The sequence below is a fragment of the Dinoponera quadriceps genome, unplaced genomic scaffold (genome assembly GCF_001313825.1).
Source record: "Dinoponera quadriceps isolate SergipeBrazil2010 unplaced genomic scaffold, ASM131382v1 scaffold113, whole genome shotgun sequence".
Classification (NCBI taxonomy): domain Eukaryota; kingdom Metazoa; phylum Arthropoda; class Insecta; order Hymenoptera; family Formicidae; genus Dinoponera; species Dinoponera quadriceps.
This window is the reverse complement of record NW_014554899.1, coordinates 598,113-615,685: the sequence shown is the minus strand read 5'-3', so window position 1 is coordinate 615,685 and position 17,573 is coordinate 598,113. Positions and strand designations below refer to the sequence as shown.

Here is a 17,573-nt window from a genome sequence, read left to right as displayed (position 1 = left end):
ACGTGAGAATTTCATAAAAGTACGTTTCAATGTGTATGTAAATTTTTTGAACTAGTGCAACCAGTTCTGCTAAAAAGAACAGACCTATTGTGATAGCAACATGGCGAGTGATCAATCGGAAGGAGGTGAGGTCAATCACGCATGGTTAGGTGGGATATAATCAGAATTATTGACGAAAATTTATTGTTCCAAATTGATTAAGGATGGTTGCGAAACGTTCGTTTGATCAATTACAGTTTGTAGGTAATAATAAAACGTCGATAAGTTGGCACCATATATATTTTATATACATACACACACAATTTCATCACGTGCATACACTCTCACAAAATTTCAAATTGTAACACTCTTAAAAACATTAATAACATGAACCATTTGTTATATTCTATAATGATCTGTTTATTACCGAGGTATTAGATTGCGCAGATAACTCAGTATTTCTTCCGTATCTTTTGTTAAAATTGCTTGCCTAGGATATTTAAAGCAGTTTCCTGACAACGATAGATTTCTAGAAAAATATTCTAATATTATTCCAATATTAAAAATAAAAACGACACAGTTGATGCATTTCATTCTAAACTACTAATAGTGGGTCAAACAAAAAGTTCGTTCCGATTCTTGTGTCAAATTTGATCTTATTGTATTTAATAGAAGCAGATAGGAACATTCAATATAAAGCATCGAATATTTAATGGGTGCCTTCATCAATCAAGTAATTCCCCTCGTTGTCTATGATCTTTTGACAACGTTCTGGCAGCATTTGTATACCTCTATAGTAGAAAGTAGTTGTTTCATTGTCAAAGAAGACAGAAATGTAATTGTCAAGAGCCTCAAAAGACGCAAACTCCTTCCCGTTTAAATTATTCTGTAATGATGGGAACAAGTAGTAATCAGATGGTGCGATGTCTGGAGAATATGAAGGATGCAAGAGGATATCCCAATTCAATTGCCTGAGCTTGTGCGCAATCTGCATTGAAGTGTCAGGTCTGTTGTTATCATAATGGAAGAGCACGCCGTCCCAATTAGCCAAGACAGGTCGCTTTTCCTGGATTGCGGCCTGTAATTTGCCCAATTGTTCACAATACTTGTCACAATTCATTGTTTCGCCAACAGGAAGCAGCTCATAAAAGATCACGCCTTTGCAATCCCACCATACTGTCAATATTGCTTTTCCAGGTGGAAATTCGGTTTGTATCACTGATTGACCAGGTTCATTCGATTGCTCCCACGTCCGTTTTAGTTGGATGGTATTGTAAGTGATGCAAGTTACATCACCTGTTACCAGTCGGTCCAAAACTGGATCCTTAGTCAATCGTCCAAGCAAAGAATTGGCTACGAAGACACGGTCCAATTTGTTCTTCTCTGAGAGTTCACGTGGCACCCAAACACCGAACTTCAAGATGTAGCCAAGCTTTTTTAAATGGCTAAGCACACTTCCATATGTAATGTTTAACTTCTGCGCAATTTCTGTAGTAGGAATTCTCGAATTTGAAGTGATTAAATTGATGGTTAAGTTATTATCCACTTTCAATGGGCGTCCGGAACATGTCTTGTCTTCTAAGTTAAAATCACCACGTCTAAAGTGCGTAAACCATTTTCCAACTGTTTTGGCACTCACCGCAGTTTCTCCGTAAACCTTACAAATGTTTTCCGTGGTAGCAGAAACTTTCGCACCTTCCCTAAACTTAAATAACATAATATGGCGAACATGCAAACTATCGGCACTCATCTTCAATTAATAAATATGAATTGTAAGTAAAATATAAATGTACTAATGCAGAGTCGACAACGGACACTACTTTCAGGTTAGCTTTCCGAGTCGCCTACTATTCCCCTCTTTGTCGCTCTGCAAAAGAATGACTAAAACACTTATTCTCTTATTGAACGCGGGATGCATTCCGGAGCTTGTGGAAAAATATTGCAACCGTCCTGTGATTGACTATATACGTGGCTTCTCTTTAGTATGTGTACTATTTGCAACCAACTTGAGGTCTGGGCCATGTATCTCCTCTTTTACATCTATATAGTGAACGCCCATCATCCCCTCCTTTCCTGCGATACGTCAAGAAAGGCGCTCTCTGCCACATCAAAACTATATGTGGAATGATACGACTGTACGAAAAATTTATAAATATATCCATGATATAATACATAATTANTATATATATATATATATATATAAGTTTCTCAGACAATTTATTATTATTAGTATTAGTCAGCACATATCTTTGATGTGGAAGAAAGTCTGATCCGATTGTATTTATGGTTTGGTCGCCCCTGGCGCAGAGCGTTACAGGCAGCAAGAAAAAGATAAAAAATCTGGTCGAAAGTTACATCTGATATCGAGTTCTATACCAAAATCATGCGCACATGATAACTTAAGTTGTCACCTTTGCAACGATGTATAACACATAGACGTTATCAGCATTGTTGCTTGTATTACACATATATGTCGCCACCATTAAAAGTCTGAACGAACATTTTGACTGACCCAATATTTACGTCAAAGTTAACGAACGCAAGGAAGATTATGTGGAATGTACCTAGAAAAATCATTTACCTTAGATTTTTCAAGTTACCAAGTTCAGGTGGCACATGAGCAATATTATTGTTAGCTAGATTTAAAATTGCTAGTCTTTTCAGCTTTCCTAAAGATGGCATGTCGATCTCACCGATTAAATTGTCATTGGCAGTTAAACCTTCCAAAGACACAACATCATAAATAGCTTCTGGTAGCTTTGTAAATCTGTGGAAAAGGTTATCATGCAGACACAAGCATAACGAGAAGAGAAATATCGCAGATGAGTTACCAGAGATTTCCACGAACATAACATTTCAATGTCATAATACCTGTTAAACGAGAGATCGATATCTCGCAAGTATTTCAGGCAACTAATACTCGGAGGTAAGGATTCCAGGTAGTTTTTACTTATGTCTAAGGCCTGCAGGTATTTGTACTTTTCGCCTGTCCACTCGGGCAGACGCGTCAGGTGATTCGAAGTTAACTTCAGATCGGTCACCGTAACAATTTGAGCCATCTCGTCAGGTAGTTCGGACAGTTTGTTCCTACTTAAATCGACGACCGTGACCGAGGCTCCCGCCGCGTCTGCCAAAACCTCATCCGGCAATTCCACAAGATACTGCCCAGCCAAGCTGAGCAGTTTTGTACTCTTCATCGTGTACCTGAATTGTCATACACACAGCAAGTGTCTGTGTCAGATTTGATCGGTAACTGAGAATGGAGCGACTCGATGCCGATGTTCACATACTTATCGGGATATTTGCTTATGCTGGCACCGCATGGTAACAAGTCTCTGGCATTTACATTTGTACTGTCCGTGGTTTGGCGTATGTGCGTCAAGATACGCGGTGTGCCACATCGTATGATGTCTCCCCTGATATTTTTTATATCGTTGTCCTTGATCACAAACTGCTTCAGGTTTGGCAAGATACCGATGCAAGAGGGTATCCTGTAAGAGCGACTCGGTGCAATGGATGATAACAGCGAGTAAAACAGTGCAAAATGAAAGAGAGAGAGAGAGAGAGAGAGAGAGAGAGAGAGAGAGAGAGAGAGAGAGAGAGCTCACACGACGTACAGAGACAGATTATTGTGCGACAAATCGAAGACCTCCAAATGGATCAGTTTGATTATTTCCTCGGGTATCACCTCGATTTGATTGTTTTGCAACGTGAGCTTCCTCAGACAACCGACTCCGTCCAGGTATTGCGGATCGATTCCCTGCGAAACGAAAAATCACAGAACACTCGATGAAACCAAATCTTCCTCTCCGCAGAGGATCGGATAGTCAGTCGCGATCATTTCGAGTGTAGATTAACGCATTAACACATACAGGAATGTTATTGTTATCCAAATGCAATACTGTCAAAGCGGAACAACCTGATATGTCCGGGAATCCCTTCAAATTGTTCGACTGGAACATTATTCTCTCTACTTTTCGCAATTCACCCAACGGCGGTATTGTCTCCAGCTGGTTAAAGCTGACGTCTAACGTCTTTAGCGCTGTTCGTGCATCGAAAGTGCAGTAATAATTACCCGACAACAGAAGGAAAAACATTTGCAAAGTATACGAATAGTCCTTCTTGTTCAATTGGTAAATCATCGGTGCGTTTATATGCGGAAACTTACATCTCATGCTCGTCATATCCGGCGGCAATTCTTTGATCATATTGTGACACAAGTTCAACGTGACCAACCGCACCATGTATCCCATTCCAATTGGCAGATCGCTCAAATTATTGTGTGACAAATCCTACGAGATGGAGGATAACTATAAAATTATCGATTCGAGAGATTGGAGAACAACTGGATGGACAATTCGCAACATATATGTCGTAACATTACTACCAAGTACGTTAGCATAATCAGATTTCCAATCTCCGACTCTAATATATTGATATGATTATTTTTCAAGTGCAATTCACACAGTTCCGTCAACGTGTAAAATTTCGGGGGCAAGCTTGCCAGTTTGTTGTCCGACAAATTCAACAGCTTCAGTTCGCGCAAAAACCCGATCGCAGCTGGCAGTTCCTCCAGTAAGTTGTTATGTATCTAACAGTGATATCTTGATTAATGTTTATGATAAAACGGAGCTGTTATAGTAGACATAATTGTACGTACATCCAATGTACTGAGCTCTGTCAGAAATCGTATTCTACTATCGATGGTAGTCAAGCTGTTGGAGCTCAGATCTAAGACTCTCAATGGTTCTTGTTCCCACCATCGTTCCTCTTTGTGCTCGTAATCGAGCTCGAAGTGCAAATTGCGTAACTCCTCTTCCGTCAATTCGTTTATCCTCCACACTCGGTCTGGTACTGCAATTTATGTCACTCGGTTGATTTCCTAAATTCAACATTCCCTCTTTTTCTTCTTGTATTTCAATGTTATCTCGTTAGATTCAGATTGAGGACACTTAGATCGACTTACCTCGTACTGCAAATTGATTTATTTGTAAGTTACAACGAGTTTACCTGATGATGTATGTGATCACCTCTCTTACTTTTTAGCAAAGCGTGCAAAGCAACTCAAGGCGATGGTTTTCCACACGATACCAAGCGCATGTTTCATTTACAATTAGAAACTACCTCTGTATCGCATGTATCGTGAAGCACCGTTATTGTATATTCCGAACTGGATAATGGAGATTAAACCAGCACACTTGATGCAATCACACGTCTACATATGGTTGATAATTTTGAATTTTGTTGTATCTCAGATACAAATCAATAGTACACGTAATTTATATACATAAAAAAAGAAACACAAATTGCATAAATTAAAACTAAATTTATTTCAGACCTTCACATATCACCGAGCTTACAATGTTCACCCGAATTACCTAAATATCAATATATGTAATACATATGTGTCGAATAAATGCCAATTTTACGTAATATTAATTAGTCAATCATTTAGTAGCAATAGTAACGGTAACATTAATTACAAATTCTGATATCTTGTATATCTTCATTCCGAAGGTGGTCTTGTGATACGATGAGAGCACGAACAGAGTAATATTACGCATATCTCACATTTCTTTGCAATCTTGGAAGGTAAACTCGATAGTACAACATAGATGCTATATGTGTACAAGTAAAATATCTGTGCGACAATTAACATCCAAGTAATATTCACAAACAACATTGAGAAAAACAAAAGATTTGCATACTGATGTTTTCACGGGACGTCGATGAGATCACCTACAACAGTTCTCCGAATATGGATATGTAAATAAAATACGTAATATTACCACAAGCATGCCCATTCGATCGAAGAATGCGACCTCGTTCGCAAACGTAAAACGGAACATGCTCAAAATAATGCGGCACATGAACAAAACGAACGGATATTTCATGAATACGTAATAAAATATGTAAAAATGCTAAATGACCGAGTATTGTCACTATGCTCATAATATCGAGATGTGTGCATAGATTGTGTTTGTACAAATACCCGAGGCCAGTCCTCTCGACGAGAGATTCAACCGTCCGTTCTTTCTCGCCGACACGATCGAGCTTTTCGACAGCTCGGCATCGTCGTCGTTCTTCGTGCGCTGTTTAAACACCGCCAAGTGGTTGATCTTCTTTTTGACGCCGCTCATATTAATGACGACGTCTCAACCTCGGTCACAATATGACCATACGCAGTACCGACGACATATAATATATATATAGACATCACTTCCTTACATATATGTATATATATATATTTCGTATATGTGGTTGCACGGAGAATTGCGGACGCGTATACTATTGAAGTGCCACCAGAGAATGTAGGCAAAACGTACCGAATTGCAAAGAACGCAGCTAAAAAGAACAGACCCGAAAAAGAACTTGGTTCTTGTTTTGACGGTTCGAGTAACAGAACGATAGGTTAAATTAAAATGCCGGTCGACCAGAAACGCATCAACGGGCCGGAGTCTTCCGTTCCGTACGATATTTACATTCATTCCGAATTGAAGGACAATGAAGTACAAAATGACGCATTGAAAAGGCACGACGGTCGCTCAAACAACGAGCTTAGAAATATATGTAAGGATAAAGTTGAGGTTATGTTTACTAAGCGTGCTCTATAAAGTTGAATTTCAAGACTATATATATATATATATATCTTTTCGTGTTTCCGGAGAGGGAAATATTTAAGATATTTTGTCGGCAGTTTTAAGGACAGGTATTGTTAGTCAAGCCAAAGGCTCTGCTTATATCGAGATGGGCGATACAAAAGTCATCTGCTCGGTGTTTGATCCCAGAGAGGTACCAAATAAAACCGGCTACTGCGTGCAAGGTGAGCTGTACTGCGAATTCAAATTCGCGTCCTTCTCTCATCGCAAACGGAAGATGCATCAGCAGGACACCGAGGAGAAAGAGTACAGTTTAGTACTGCAAAGGGCTCTGGAGCCAGCAGTGTGTTTAGTACGTATTTCGTGATACTCTTTCTCCTTAGAGACTTTTTAAGTGTTTCTGAGAAACAACGCGTGAAACACAATTGTATAATTATTTTTCAGAACGAGTTTCCTAACTTCCAAGTGGACATTTATGCAACAGTCTTAGATAATGGTGGATCGGCCCTTGCTGCTGCGATCATGGCAGCTAGTTTAGCCTTAGCAAATGCGGGTGTGCCGATGTACGGCTTGGTCACAGCATCCACCATTGTAAGTACTGATGCAGACTGTGGATGTTAATGAATAAATAAAATTATGTGACGTAACGAATTTCAATTATTCAATAGGCAGTACACAATGGTATGTACTTGGTGGATCCGACAGATAAAGAAGAAAGCTTCTGTTGCTCCAATTCCGAGCCAGGCGGAAATTGCGATCATGGGATCATCGTGCAAGCGGCCCTTCCGCAGCACGGTCAGATCTCTGAAATGTTTGCTGTAGGAAGCTTCGATACGGATACGATTGTACATTCCATGGATCTCTTGAGCACAGCTTATAAAGACATACGTCCCTTATTGGAACAGTGTCTCGTGAAAACTATATTTAAGGTATTCCGCTCACCGCAGAAAAATAAGAAATGAGAGTACAGCATATTTGTTGAATTCCTTTGTGTATAAAATTGTTAATAAAATATCTAATAACGGGTACTCTTGATTTTTTTACGATCACTAAGCTCGTGACTTTTACTGGTTTTCGCGTTTTCACTACGAGCCATCCACAGAATTTTCAGTAACACGAATCAATGGCTACGTTCAATAGAACGTCTACTTAGTGACTGCTCGAAATTTTTTGAACTGAGATTGGATTATTTTTTTAGATTAAATTTAAATATGTGTACCAATTAGAATTTTCTTCTATTTTAAGCGTCGAAAAGAATTTGAAAAGCGAGTACAATGTAGATTTCAACGAATCACGCACATTTTCGACTCAAGGAGAATTCACACCTTGACAAAACCTTTGTACGTGTTATTTTTATAAAGAAAAAATGTGAAATTAAATTTCTAAACCTCTTGAAGCTTTAACTAGTTTTATAACAACGTAATACGCATCAAATTTTTTTCGCTACAACATTAAATGACTTGAAAGAAAATTGCACTACAATGTATACGGGTGTGCAAATAAGAAGAAAATAAAAAGACACGCTTGATACGCTTTATTTCTTTGAAAGGCCGAGTTAATAGATTAGAATTTTAATCTGTGCGGGTATTGACTGCTTCGCAGTCCGAACATCGCAGAGAGATAAGTGAACAACATCTTCTTATCCTTATGTTTCTTGATAGTATCGATGATTACTTTGTCCACCAATTTTTGATCGCTTTTCCTCGCGTCACTCGGCGTATATTCCTCCTTCTTCTTGCTAAAGATATCTCCCTCTTCCTTCTTGGCGCGTTTGTCGCGCTTCCTCTTGAAGTATTCGTCTCTTATGTGCTGCGGCAATACAAAGTCCTGGAGAGGCAGCTTCGTGGTCGTGGCGATCACATAATTCTGACTCACTCTTCGTAAGGGACAGCCGTTGATCAAGAACGGTCCTGTTGTACAAATTCACAACAATATAATTAATTTAAGCCGATATCATAAGTATCAACGACATCAACAAGTTACTGCGACTCGATGCGTAGTCTCGTGTTAAATGAAAAAACATCCAGTAAAAAAAGTAATACAATTAAGATAAAAATTAAGAAAGAAATAAAAAAAGGAAAGTGACAGTTTCACAGTTGTATCTCACGATGTAATAGTAATGTAAATACGTACCAGTAACCAAGAGCAATCCACTCTTCAGTTGTTTGAGGAAAACAACCCTCTTGCCCTTATGAGGGCCAGCCAACATGATGCAGATGGTTCCCGGTGTAAGTGAAGGCCGCAGGTAACGACGGTGTTCATGGAAGCATTTCTTAGCGTGGTGCACAGTGACCGGGTCTGCGGTGGGATAATTCGCGCGTCTCTTCTTCAAAAGTACGATACGTTTCTCGCCGTTCTTGTCGCCACCGATCTGCTTCTCGATGGTCAACGGTTTCTTCGGCTTGACCTGTAATAAGATATACATTCATTGACATATGAATTTCAACCAGAACGAGGAAGCCTCAGCAAAGCTGTCACTTGCGTCTTGTTGTTTCACAAATTAGAGCACGCGAGAGTTACTTGTGATACATCAATTGTATCAAGATTATCGCATATATCGATTAAAATATCGGCATTATATCACGGTAGAATTGAAAAAAAAATGACACAGTACTCTAACGTGAACTCACCTTCTTCGGAGTCTTCTTATCGAGGAACTTGTAGATCGCCTTCTTGTGGTACATACGCGTGCGACTGAATCTGTACACGCCATTACCCAGGTCATAGTTCCTGGGCTTCGACGACCTCTTCTTCTTTCCCTCGGCGGCGGCAGCCGCGGGTGCCGCAGCGGCCTTTTTCTCCGGAGTTTTCGCCTTCGTGTCCGCCATCTGCAAGAGTAAACGGTCAGAGGTTATATGGTTTGCGCTTCTCCGAATATACAACATGAAAGCCGTGTGCAAGCCGAGACGCGAGTGTGCGCGACCCGTTGAAAATCAACATCGTACTCGCTTACTCGGATTCTTCTTTCCGACGTTTGAAATAGAAAAGAAAATTCGAATTTTTAACCCGGAACGTCGCACGCGAGCCGCACGATGAACACGTGACAAAAACCGAGAAGCAGCGTTCGCTGTCGCAAAAATACGGTGTTACACGTACGGCTCGAGGCGAGCTGCGCGATATTAGTCCGCAAAATTCAACAATTCGTCGTCAATAACAATCGGATTTCTTCGATTATGCTGGATTACTCGATGTACAACCGAACTCACCGTAATACAAACGACTGAAAGAACGTGAAGCAGGAAACCAGAGAAGAGATTCGGAGCGGGACGGTTTCCCGTGTGCGAAGCGCAGTTGTGCGACGTAAACCGTGAATTACGTAGGCGATGTTCACGTTCACTCTTCGGTCGGTAAGCCGGTAACGATTTTCGGTTCCGTTCCGCGCTGCGTTGCGTTATCAGCCGGCCCGTGTTAGGTTGCAGCAATATGTCCGATAAAGCGATCTTATGCAACATTGCGATTGCATAGTCATTAGCTTATCAGACTCGACCTTCCACCTTGTGGAATTTTACTTTTATTTTTTAATGCGATTCGCACTGTCGCGTACAATAGTAGTTTATCGCGCTGACATTTCCCCTTTGTCCCTACGAGCGTTTGTTTACAACTTCACGCGTAATTCGTTCCGTACATTCATGAGCGTCACCGCACTCGCCGGTTCTCGAAGGTAACGCGATCCCTCCCGTCTTTCTGTCATTTTGTCTAGTTTTCTGTGAGGTATGTCTCCTCCTTCCGTATCAAGGATATTTCACGAGACGAGGAATCTCTTACTGTCATTCATTCGAACGTTTCCAATACACACGTATCCACGTAAGCGCGGAGGAAATCATTAGTATTCTCTTGATTTGTAAATGTTAATTTTACACGCTGCTCCCTTTTTTATTGGCGTACGTGTGTGTATGTGTGCGTATGCTAATGTCTCGTAGCAACGGACGTGTCACCCGAGTTAGTAAATTTCAGTGCCTCCACGTCTGCCTGGGAAAATGGAGCGGAGCACGGTGTTCGTGGACATGCTGGTGGAGAGACGGAAGGACTGCGATATCTCGTGGGCGACGCGACCCATGGATCCGCTGCTACCGCATAAACTGCCACCGGAGTCGAAATACAGCAGAGAAGAGACGATCGAGCGCATCTTGTCCGATGCACGAGTGAGGTGTACGATCGAGAAGTTAGCAGCTACGAACGGCATCGGTACCAAGGATATCGAGAAGAACGCGCGCGCTATATTGAATGAGATGGCCAGCAAAGAGGACTTGGCGACGGTTCGTTGGCTAGGTAAAGTATATGCACTTACAATTTGTCGCATAAATTTATCATCGATAATACATCCATTTGTTTTGCATCCAATTTCGCATCTTACATATACTCGCATTCAAATTCCAGGCATTTTCATAACAAAAGCCATGAAGAGGATGTTCGCCAAGATCTACGTGAACGAGCGCAGGCTCTTCGGCCTGAAGCGAGAGATGCAAATGTCGCAGGTGCAGTACATCTACGTGCCGAGTCACAGGAGTTACTTGGACTTCATATTGCTGTCGTACGTTCTCTTTTCCTACGACATGGCATTACCGAATATTGCCGCCGGCGTCGATTTTTACAAGATGAAAATAGTAGGCGAGTTAATGCGGAAGACCGGGGCGTTTTACATGCGACGTAGCTTCTCCGACGATCTGCTCTACAAGGAGATCTTCCGCTCGTACGTCAGCAGCATCGTCAGCCACAGCGGCAGGGCGATCGAGTTCTTCATCGAGGGCACCCGCAGCCGCAGTCAGAAGAGCATAACGCCGAAATACGGTGAGCCACTCGACACCGACGTCACCGTATATATGTAGTCGACCGGCTGTATCGCACGAGTCGCTCTTTCGCAGGCCTGCTGTCCATGATCCTGGAGAGTCTGCTTCAAAGCGACGTGCCCGACATACAGTTCATACCGATAAGCGTCAGCTACGAGCGGCCGCCGGAGGAGTTGCTGTTCGTTTACGAGCTGCTGGGTATCCCGAAGCCGAAGGAAACCACGGCCGGGCTTCTTCGCTCTCTCTCCATACTGCAGAAGCCCTTCTCGCACGGCCGCATCTTCTTCAACATCTGCGAGCCGATCTCCGCCCGTCGCTACGTGGACGTGTCGCTTCGCAGGGCGCGCGTTTTGTCGCCCTACGTCAAACTGCCTACGTCGATCTCGGAGACCATGGCTTACCTCATAATAGACGAGCACAAGAAGAACACCGTGCTGATGCCGATCAATATCGTCGCCTTGCTGCTCAACGAGAGAATCCAGACGCGACCGACGGAGCCGCTGTACACGCTCCACTCGTTGGCCAGGGACTACCGCTGGTTCAAGAACTTCATCGCCAAGGCCTTGGCCGTGCCGGTGCATCCCGAGATCGGAACGTGAGTGTTCACCTCACGCGATTCTTAACTTTTCTTTCCCGCGACAAATTGTACGATCCGCTCGTTGCTGCAGTGACGGCAACGAGGAGAACGTCGAGCAAGAGATACTGGAGTCTCTGAGACCACACGACGAATTGATCGCGTTCGATTCGTCGAACACGTTGCGGCTTAAGCAGAGGCACCGAGCGAGCAAACAACCGACGAGCGCATCCAAGGTCAAGGGACACTTCCTGTCGGAGCGCACCATGTTGGTGGCCGTACCCGCCATTAATATTGCGATTTACGTCAACCCGGTCTTTGCTTTCCTGGCGAAGGCAACTCTGATTACCGTGACGATAGGAGAGCGTGGAACACCGACCGGTAATGATCGCACGCATTGTTCCCGTATCCCGGAAGGAACGAGGACGTTTATTTTTACGGTTCTTCCTCCTCCTCGTCCAAAGTATAAGATATACCGGGATCTTCGAGCGGCAAAGATCAATTATTCGTTTGCCGTGCGAATAGGATGCCTTACATTGATAACAAGTCATTCATTATACATTGTTGACAAAATACATATTTATAAGGGAAATAAAAACAAGAAAATCGCGGGAAATTAATGCGACGGCCGACGTGTCAATAAGCGAGAGAGAAGCGCGTGAACTCTTGAAAGAATCTCATGTGTTTTATTCACGCTCGCAGGAAAAGCTTTGGAACGATACCGATTACTTAGGACGCTGCTCAGCACCGAATTCGCGTTTCGCCCGATCGCGGACCGAGATCTCGTCGAGGCGGAGTGGAGAGAATCGTTGGACATGCTACTGTCGGAGAATTGTCTGCGTCGCGCGCAGGACGATTCGATTTTCCCGGGAGAAAACGAGAAACTGTTCTCAATCCTGCACAACATAGCGCTGCCTTTCGTGGACGTCATGTGTGCGATGTGCGCCGTACTTGAGGTAAGAATTTCAAGATGAACGTTTCAAGATTCCTTGACGTCAATAGGAGGAAAAAAGGACCATTAAGAGCCATCAAGAGCACGGGTCGTCTAGTGCTATTAAACGAGAAAATTATGTCAGATGTAACATTCATTACTAAGAACTCTGCTAAAAATAGTCACATAATTCATTTTTGACTGGGTAACTATTTTTATAATAAAGTTTTTAATAGTAAATATTACATGTAACATAATTTTCTCATTTAATGACGCTAAACGATTCGTGTTCTAGCTCTTAATGGCCCCCTTTTCTTCTTAAGAATTTCAAGTCTTAATTCGGAAGTTAACGCGTTCGCTATTGTGGTTTACTTCGAAAACTCTTCCCACAGACTACATTGCATTTGTCTCTATTTAATTATTGTTAAATTAGTATTAATTATTATTAAACAGACTCATAACGAATTCGATCACCCGCATTAGTGTAACAGAAGCACTTTGACGATGGAATGATTAATGTATATTCTACTGAATAATACGACAATAACATTATTCAGTGTTTAATCGTTCAAAGTGTCCGTATGCTTTTTTTATTTAAATACAATTTCATATATAGCAGCTTTCAGAATACACACATAGTGTGGATTATCGAACTCGTTGTTACTTTGTTTTTATGTGGATGTAGCAAAATAATTATCATTGTTACACACACATACACACACACACGCGCGCGCGCGCGTGACGTTGCTAGCGTGTGTCGTGTCGGAAGTCTTTTCCCACGGAATACGCATTTCCTCCAGCGTATTTCTACTTGAAGAGAGATCTCTGTTCATATCAACACTTGTTCAGTGTTTATGGGAAGAGACTTTTTAATCAACCTGTATAACCGCGAGTCTACGGTGATTGACGATGTATCCTTGCGCGAAATTCTCCTTAGCGGGGTGAGGTAGTGTCGAGCGGACTCACGAATCGCGCGATACTCGTCGAGATGCAGAAGGAGGTGGAGAAATTGATGCTGGCCGGCGACCCCTGCTGTCAACACCCGTACTGTTTGTCCCTCGACCTGTACAGCACGACGTTGTCCACACTGCTGTCGCAAGGCGTCGTCGAGAAGTGTCCGGAACGCGGTACGTACCAGGTGAATGAAAGTAACCTGGTGAATCTCATCGGCGCGTTGCGCGATTTACCGATGCGACGCCCCACGGTGCGTTACATCGATACACTTCTTTCGATCATTTCGCCGTCGACGGAGGTGCAAGCTAAATTATAGACGGCGGCTCACGCCGCGCGAAATGCGTATTATTGGTATCTGCGTGTATGTGTGATCGAATGACGGGATATGCGTGACGAATAATGGGAACGCTAATCGACACTACTTACACTTTCAGTGGATTGATTTAATTTCTAATGTTTAAAGGTTTAATGTGTAAAGGTCAACATTTACTTAATTCGTTAATCGGCTTAACTAATTTAAACCGGCTTATTAAGTTAGTTTCTAATTGGTTATTGTTTGAATTAAAAATCTACTTAATCGATTTGGATTTGTTTTGAAATGATCTATTCTGACGAAGCAGATTCTTCAGAAAGTTCAGATTCGAACATGGTGGAACGTCGTCGTTGACAGGCGGAGCCAAGGGCTAATCGTGGCGACACGTCGCGGGAGGGACGCCGTTACTAGCGAGAAATAACTTGCGAAAATATCTATTTGAAGACGCACGCACTGAAGAGCGAAGAATGCACAACGATTAGCCCCTGGTTTCGCCCACTCGCAATTCTATCGTCGTCCACCGAGATACCCGATATCGGTGTCTATCGCGGGAACGACCTAAAAATTGGAGACGAAACTGTTCAAATTGCCGAGTATCCTGGCGGTGTCGTCGTCGAAGTCCGCCGTGAATCTCTTCCTTCTGCCGAGGAGCAGCGTAGCCGCGGTCGTGGTGGTCATCGGGTTGGTTATATTTCGGAAGAGAAGCTGCGAAGGAGAATTGGATGTCCTCCTTTAGATAACGCCGCCCAAAGTGAGAAAGTTCGCGACGCGCGTAATTCTCGACGGCACTCAAAATCCGTGTCAGACTGTCCCGGATGTCCCGTAATAGTCATTACTCGAAACTCGTTTTAAGTGGGATATTTCGAATACTTCAATTCAAGTAACGATTGTTGGGGATTGAGGATTGCAGATTGGTGAGAGTCTGACGAGTTGACTGACTGCGATATCGTTTCTTTGTGTCCCCATTGATCAAGTTTAGATCTCTTCAATCCGCAATCCTCGATCTCCACTGCAGGATGATCTAGGATGCAGTGCCGTTAGACGTTTCATAGGCTTCTGAGGTGTTTCACTTACCATAACCAGCCGCACGAGATAGACCGCGAACGTGAGGAACGATATAGCCATGAGCGCGCCTTCTATCGACGGGAACCCCACGGAGTGATCCTCGTGATCGTCGTAATGTCCATGGTAATGCGCGCCCCTCGTCCTTCGTCTCGGCGCCATGGCCGTGGCGAGGCGCGATTCTAAATGTGAGTAAACAAACAAAGTGAGAAATGATGAGAAAGCGAATACGCTCGTGACGGAGTAAGAGTGTAAGTTACACGATCGTTACACATCGCACTCTGAGTCAGCGGCCCTGTGACTCTTTCCTAAAATCGAAAACGCGAAGAGTTTCATCACGACGACTTCAGCGACCGTGTAACTTGGAAATTTAAGATTGCCCGCGAAACTTTTCACTTTTCCGTTTCTTAGGGCAGTATTCATAGTAAGGCCTTATACTTCGAGATCGTCTCGAGTCCATCTTCAGATACTGTGCAGATCACTTCATTGGCTACAAAGCATCTGAAGATGAACTTGAGACGATCTCAAGTGTAAGATGTTATTATAAGCATTAGCCTTACAGCTAAGTTACACACGATCGCCATCCTGGAGATCGTGAATCTTTTCTCCCGACGTAAACTCGTAAACGATTCAAGTATCCAATTTCTTTCAAGTTCCTCAAGTTGGAACGTTTTCATTTCTCACGAGTTTACGGCCAGAGGGAAAGATTCACAATCGATCCCAGCCTGCCCAGAGAACGTGTGTGTGTGTGTGTGTGTGTGTGAAAGTTGTACCTATCTCCGACATGAGCGTCTTCTCGAACGTCTTGAGGAAGTGGATCTTCCCCTCGAGCGACACCGGCTGCGACTGTAGAGTACGGTGGACGCTCTTGAGTACGTCCACGGGCAGATATTGCAGTATGCCATCCTCCTGTTTCAGCGTGCGATTGTAAGACTCGTCCCACGGCGTTCCCTGTGCGGGGATGGTGCTCGAGGATGGCGATTGAGTCGTGAGCGCGTTGTACGTCGTTGTATCCGGCGTCGCACGGTGTCCGTACGAGAACTTATTCTAAAACGTCGAATCGCGTGTATAAGCTATTTATTCCGAGCGAGCACCCTTGTGTATGTATCCCTCTTCTTCTCCACCGAGCTTATTTGTTGACTAAATCGTTATTACGCTATTCGAGCACATTGTTATCAGATTGTTTTTGTCATATTACATTTTTATTATATTATTGTGTAGTATTATACGTGTATTAGTATATTATAGAGAATAATAATAATTTATACTGCCAATATATAAATTATCATGATCGTCAGATTCGCTACCTCGTTTGCGACGTCGCCGGTGCTCTCCGGGCCGCGGTTTTCCTCGGCCATGTCCGCGTAAGCGTCGGCGATCTGCACGGGAAATAGATACGACGCCGTGATCGATTCCGGAACGGAATGTGTCCCCTTTATCTCCGCGATCTTACGGTCCGTCGCGTGCGCGACTTTGACGACGGGGCGACGGGATGCCCGGCTGCTGTTTCGCTCCAGGAAGCCGTGGTTGTCCGCGTCGCCTCGTCGGAACTTGTAGAACTGATCCGGTTGCACGGAAGGTATCCTGAAAAAAAAAAAGAGGAGAAAACCAGAGCGACTTTGGTACGACCTGAAATAATCCAAGGGGACGTCCTCCGGACATTCGTCTTGCACTTTGGAGAACAAGAAGAGTGACTCGTCACCTCTCTCTCTCTTAAGACGAGACGACGGACAATTTGCTCTCTCGGATCACTTCCGATTATTTCTCCACATTTCTCCACACTTAGATGGACTCACCTGTAAATCTTGTTCTCGTCCGAGAACTGCGGCATGTCCACCCATTCGGCCAGGTTGAGATTCAGAAGGAGCAGCGCGGAGCACAGGGCGCAGAGGATGCCGCGCGCGAGCATCTTGCGGAGAAGACGGCGATGCTGCTGATGGCGTGAAGAGTGTATGGTGGCCTTCGCTATCCGCTGGAGGGAACAACGCGCCTCATTCTCCCGAGGTGGCGGCCGGTCGCGTCTCCAGCTGAATAAATAATACGCCAGCTTTCGCCCTGACGGTCCTGCTGCGCCGTCGGTGTAATTCGGACGCTGCCTGACAGCCGCGGGACAGCGACAGGACACGCGCGAGAGGACACCCATTATTTCCGGCAGTGGTTCTGTTAGGATTAATGAGAACGAAACGACGCGATGACGCTCGGTCATGTCGACGATGACGACGAGGAGGAGGACGAGTCGAATACGACGGAGACAGGGAGCGTTTTTCTTTGCGGACGGTGTTTGGAAAGAGAGAGAGAGAGAGAGAGAGAGAGAGAGAGAGAGAGAGAGAGAGAGAGAGAGAGAGAAAGAGAGAGAGAGAGAGAGAGCACAAGG

The 17,573-nt window shown here is 43.6% G+C and overlaps 5 protein-coding genes across 12 annotated transcripts; 2 read left to right on the top strand and 3 right to left on the bottom strand.

The window, feature by feature from the left end:
* Positions 1–251: 251 nt before the first annotated feature.
* On the bottom strand, positions 252–6,119 carry LOC106742467 (leucine-rich repeat-containing protein 40-like). Its single transcript, XM_014615419.1, has 10 exons — positions 5,972–6,119; positions 4,640–4,833; positions 4,367–4,570; positions 4,148–4,271; positions 3,852–4,021; positions 3,597–3,739; positions 3,270–3,470; positions 2,851–3,183; positions 2,561–2,746; positions 252–508 (listed from the first exon to the last, which is right to left on the bottom strand). The coding sequence occupies exons 1-10, from the start codon at positions 6,117–6,119 to the stop codon at positions 403–405; spliced, it is 1,809 nt and encodes a 602-aa protein (XP_014470905.1). The 3' UTR covers positions 252–402.
* Positions 6,120–6,138: 19 nt separating this feature from the next.
* LOC106742470 (exosome complex component MTR3-like) lies at positions 6,139–7,604 on the top strand. Its single transcript, XM_014615424.1, has 4 exons — positions 6,139–6,549; positions 6,677–6,930; positions 7,023–7,169; positions 7,247–7,604. The coding sequence occupies exons 1-4, from the start codon at positions 6,402–6,404 to the stop codon at positions 7,538–7,540; spliced, it is 843 nt and encodes a 280-aa protein (XP_014470910.1). The 5' UTR covers positions 6,139–6,401; the 3' UTR covers positions 7,541–7,604.
* Positions 7,605–8,095: 491 nt separating this feature from the next.
* LOC106742471 (60S ribosomal protein L6) lies at positions 8,096–9,870 on the bottom strand. Its single transcript, XM_014615425.1, has 4 exons — positions 9,785–9,870; positions 9,209–9,406; positions 8,712–8,985; positions 8,096–8,488 (listed from the first exon to the last, which is right to left on the bottom strand). Exons 2-4 carry the CDS (start codon positions 9,404–9,406, stop codon positions 8,142–8,144), a joined length of 819 nt encoding a protein of 272 aa, XP_014470911.1. The 5' UTR covers positions 9,785–9,870; the 3' UTR covers positions 8,096–8,141.
* On the top strand, positions 9,833–15,283 carry LOC106742466 (dihydroxyacetone phosphate acyltransferase). Of its 7 annotated transcripts, none has more exons than XM_014615417.1 (8): positions 9,961–10,239; positions 10,533–10,847; positions 10,956–11,366; positions 11,441–11,960; positions 12,034–12,320; positions 12,642–12,895; positions 13,808–14,008; positions 15,117–15,283. In XM_014615417.1, exons 2-8 carry the CDS (start codon positions 10,556–10,558, stop codon positions 15,195–15,197), a joined length of 2,046 nt encoding a protein of 681 aa, XP_014470903.1. In that variant the 5' UTR covers positions 9,961–10,239; positions 10,533–10,555; the 3' UTR covers positions 15,198–15,283. The 7 variants fall into 7 exon arrangements, with proteins under 7 accessions (XP_014470901.1, XP_014470900.1, XP_014470903.1 ...); XM_014615418.1 differs by having other exon boundaries at positions 13,808–13,997; positions 15,117–15,251; XM_014615415.1 differs by lacking the exons at positions 9,961–10,239; positions 15,117–15,283 and adding an exon at positions 9,833–9,894 and having other exon boundaries at positions 13,808–14,193.
* LOC106742469 lies at positions 14,289–17,499 on the bottom strand. 2 transcript variants are annotated; one of them, XM_014615423.1, is made up of 5 exons: positions 16,996–17,499; positions 16,507–16,783; positions 15,964–16,246; positions 15,212–15,432; positions 14,289–14,842 (listed from the first exon to the last, which is right to left on the bottom strand). In XM_014615423.1, the coding sequence occupies exons 1-5, from the start codon at positions 17,403–17,405 to the stop codon at positions 14,696–14,698; spliced, it is 1,338 nt and encodes a 445-aa protein (XP_014470909.1). In that variant the 5' UTR covers positions 17,406–17,499; the 3' UTR covers positions 14,289–14,695. The 2 variants fall into 2 exon arrangements, with proteins under 2 accessions (XP_014470909.1, XP_014470908.1); XM_014615422.1 differs by having other exon boundaries at positions 15,212–15,381; positions 15,973–16,246.
* Positions 17,500–17,573: the final 74 nt, after the last annotated feature.

What these genes read in the sequence shown, in the direction of transcription:
- LOC106742466 (XM_014615415.1), top strand. Translation starts at nt 10,556, where the DNA reads ATGGAGCGGAGCACGGTGTTCGTGGACATGCTGGTGGAGAGACGGAAG. An exon ending in GAGCATAACGCCGAAATACG is followed by an intron (nt 11,367 to 11,440) that starts GTGAGCCACTCG and finishes GCTCTTTCGCAG; the next exon opens with GCCTGCTGTCCATGATCCTG. An exon ending in GTGCATCCCGAGATCGGAAC is followed by an intron (nt 11,961 to 12,033) that starts GTGAGTGTTCAC and finishes TCGTTGCTGCAG; the next exon opens with TGACGGCAACGAGGAGAACG.
- LOC106742470 (XM_014615424.1), top strand. Translation starts at nt 6,402, where the DNA reads ATGCCGGTCGACCAGAAACGCATCAACGGGCCGGAGTCTTCCGTTCCG. An exon ending in TGGAGCCAGCAGTGTGTTTA is followed by an intron (nt 6,931 to 7,022) that starts GTACGTATTTCG and finishes ATTATTTTTCAG; the next exon opens with AACGAGTTTCCTAACTTCCA. An exon ending in TGGTCACAGCATCCACCATT is followed by an intron (nt 7,170 to 7,246) that starts GTAAGTACTGAT and finishes ATTATTCAATAG; the next exon opens with GCAGTACACAATGGTATGTA.
- LOC106742467 (XM_014615419.1), bottom strand. Translation starts at nt 6,119, where the DNA reads ATGAGCGGCGTCAAAAAGAAGATCAACCACTTGGCGGTGTTTAAACAG. An exon ending in TGATTATGCTAACGTACTTG is followed by an intron (nt 4,272 to 4,366) that starts GTAGTAATGTTA and finishes TCCATCTCGTAG; the next exon opens with GATTTGTCACACAATAATTT. An exon ending in ATAAGCAAATATCCCGATAA is followed by an intron (nt 3,184 to 3,269) that starts GTATGTGAACAT and finishes ATGACAATTCAG; the next exon opens with GTACACGATGAAGAGTACAA.
- LOC106742471 (XM_014615425.1), bottom strand. Translation starts at nt 9,406, where the DNA reads ATGGCGGACACGAAGGCGAAAACTCCGGAGAAAAAGGCCGCTGCGGCA. An exon ending in ATAAGAAGACTCCGAAGAAG is followed by an intron (nt 8,986 to 9,208) that starts GTGAGTTCACGT and finishes ATCTTATTACAG; the next exon opens with GTCAAGCCGAAGAAACCGTT. An exon ending in TGGATTGCTCTTGGTTACTG is followed by an intron (nt 8,489 to 8,711) that starts GTACGTATTTAC and finishes TTTGTACAACAG; the next exon opens with GACCGTTCTTGATCAACGGC.
- LOC106742469 (XM_014615423.1), bottom strand. Translation starts at nt 17,405, where the DNA reads ATGACCGAGCGTCATCGCGTCGTTTCGTTCTCATTAATCCTAACAGAA. An exon ending in GTCGGAGATAGGTACAACTT is followed by an intron (nt 15,433 to 15,963) that starts TCACACACACAC and finishes ACTCCGTCACGA; the next exon opens with GCGTATTCGCTTTCTCATCA. An exon ending in ATCTCGTGCGGCTGGTTATG is followed by an intron (nt 14,843 to 15,211) that starts GTAAGTGAAACA and finishes TCTCCTTCGCAG; the next exon opens with CTTCTCTTCCGAAATATAAC.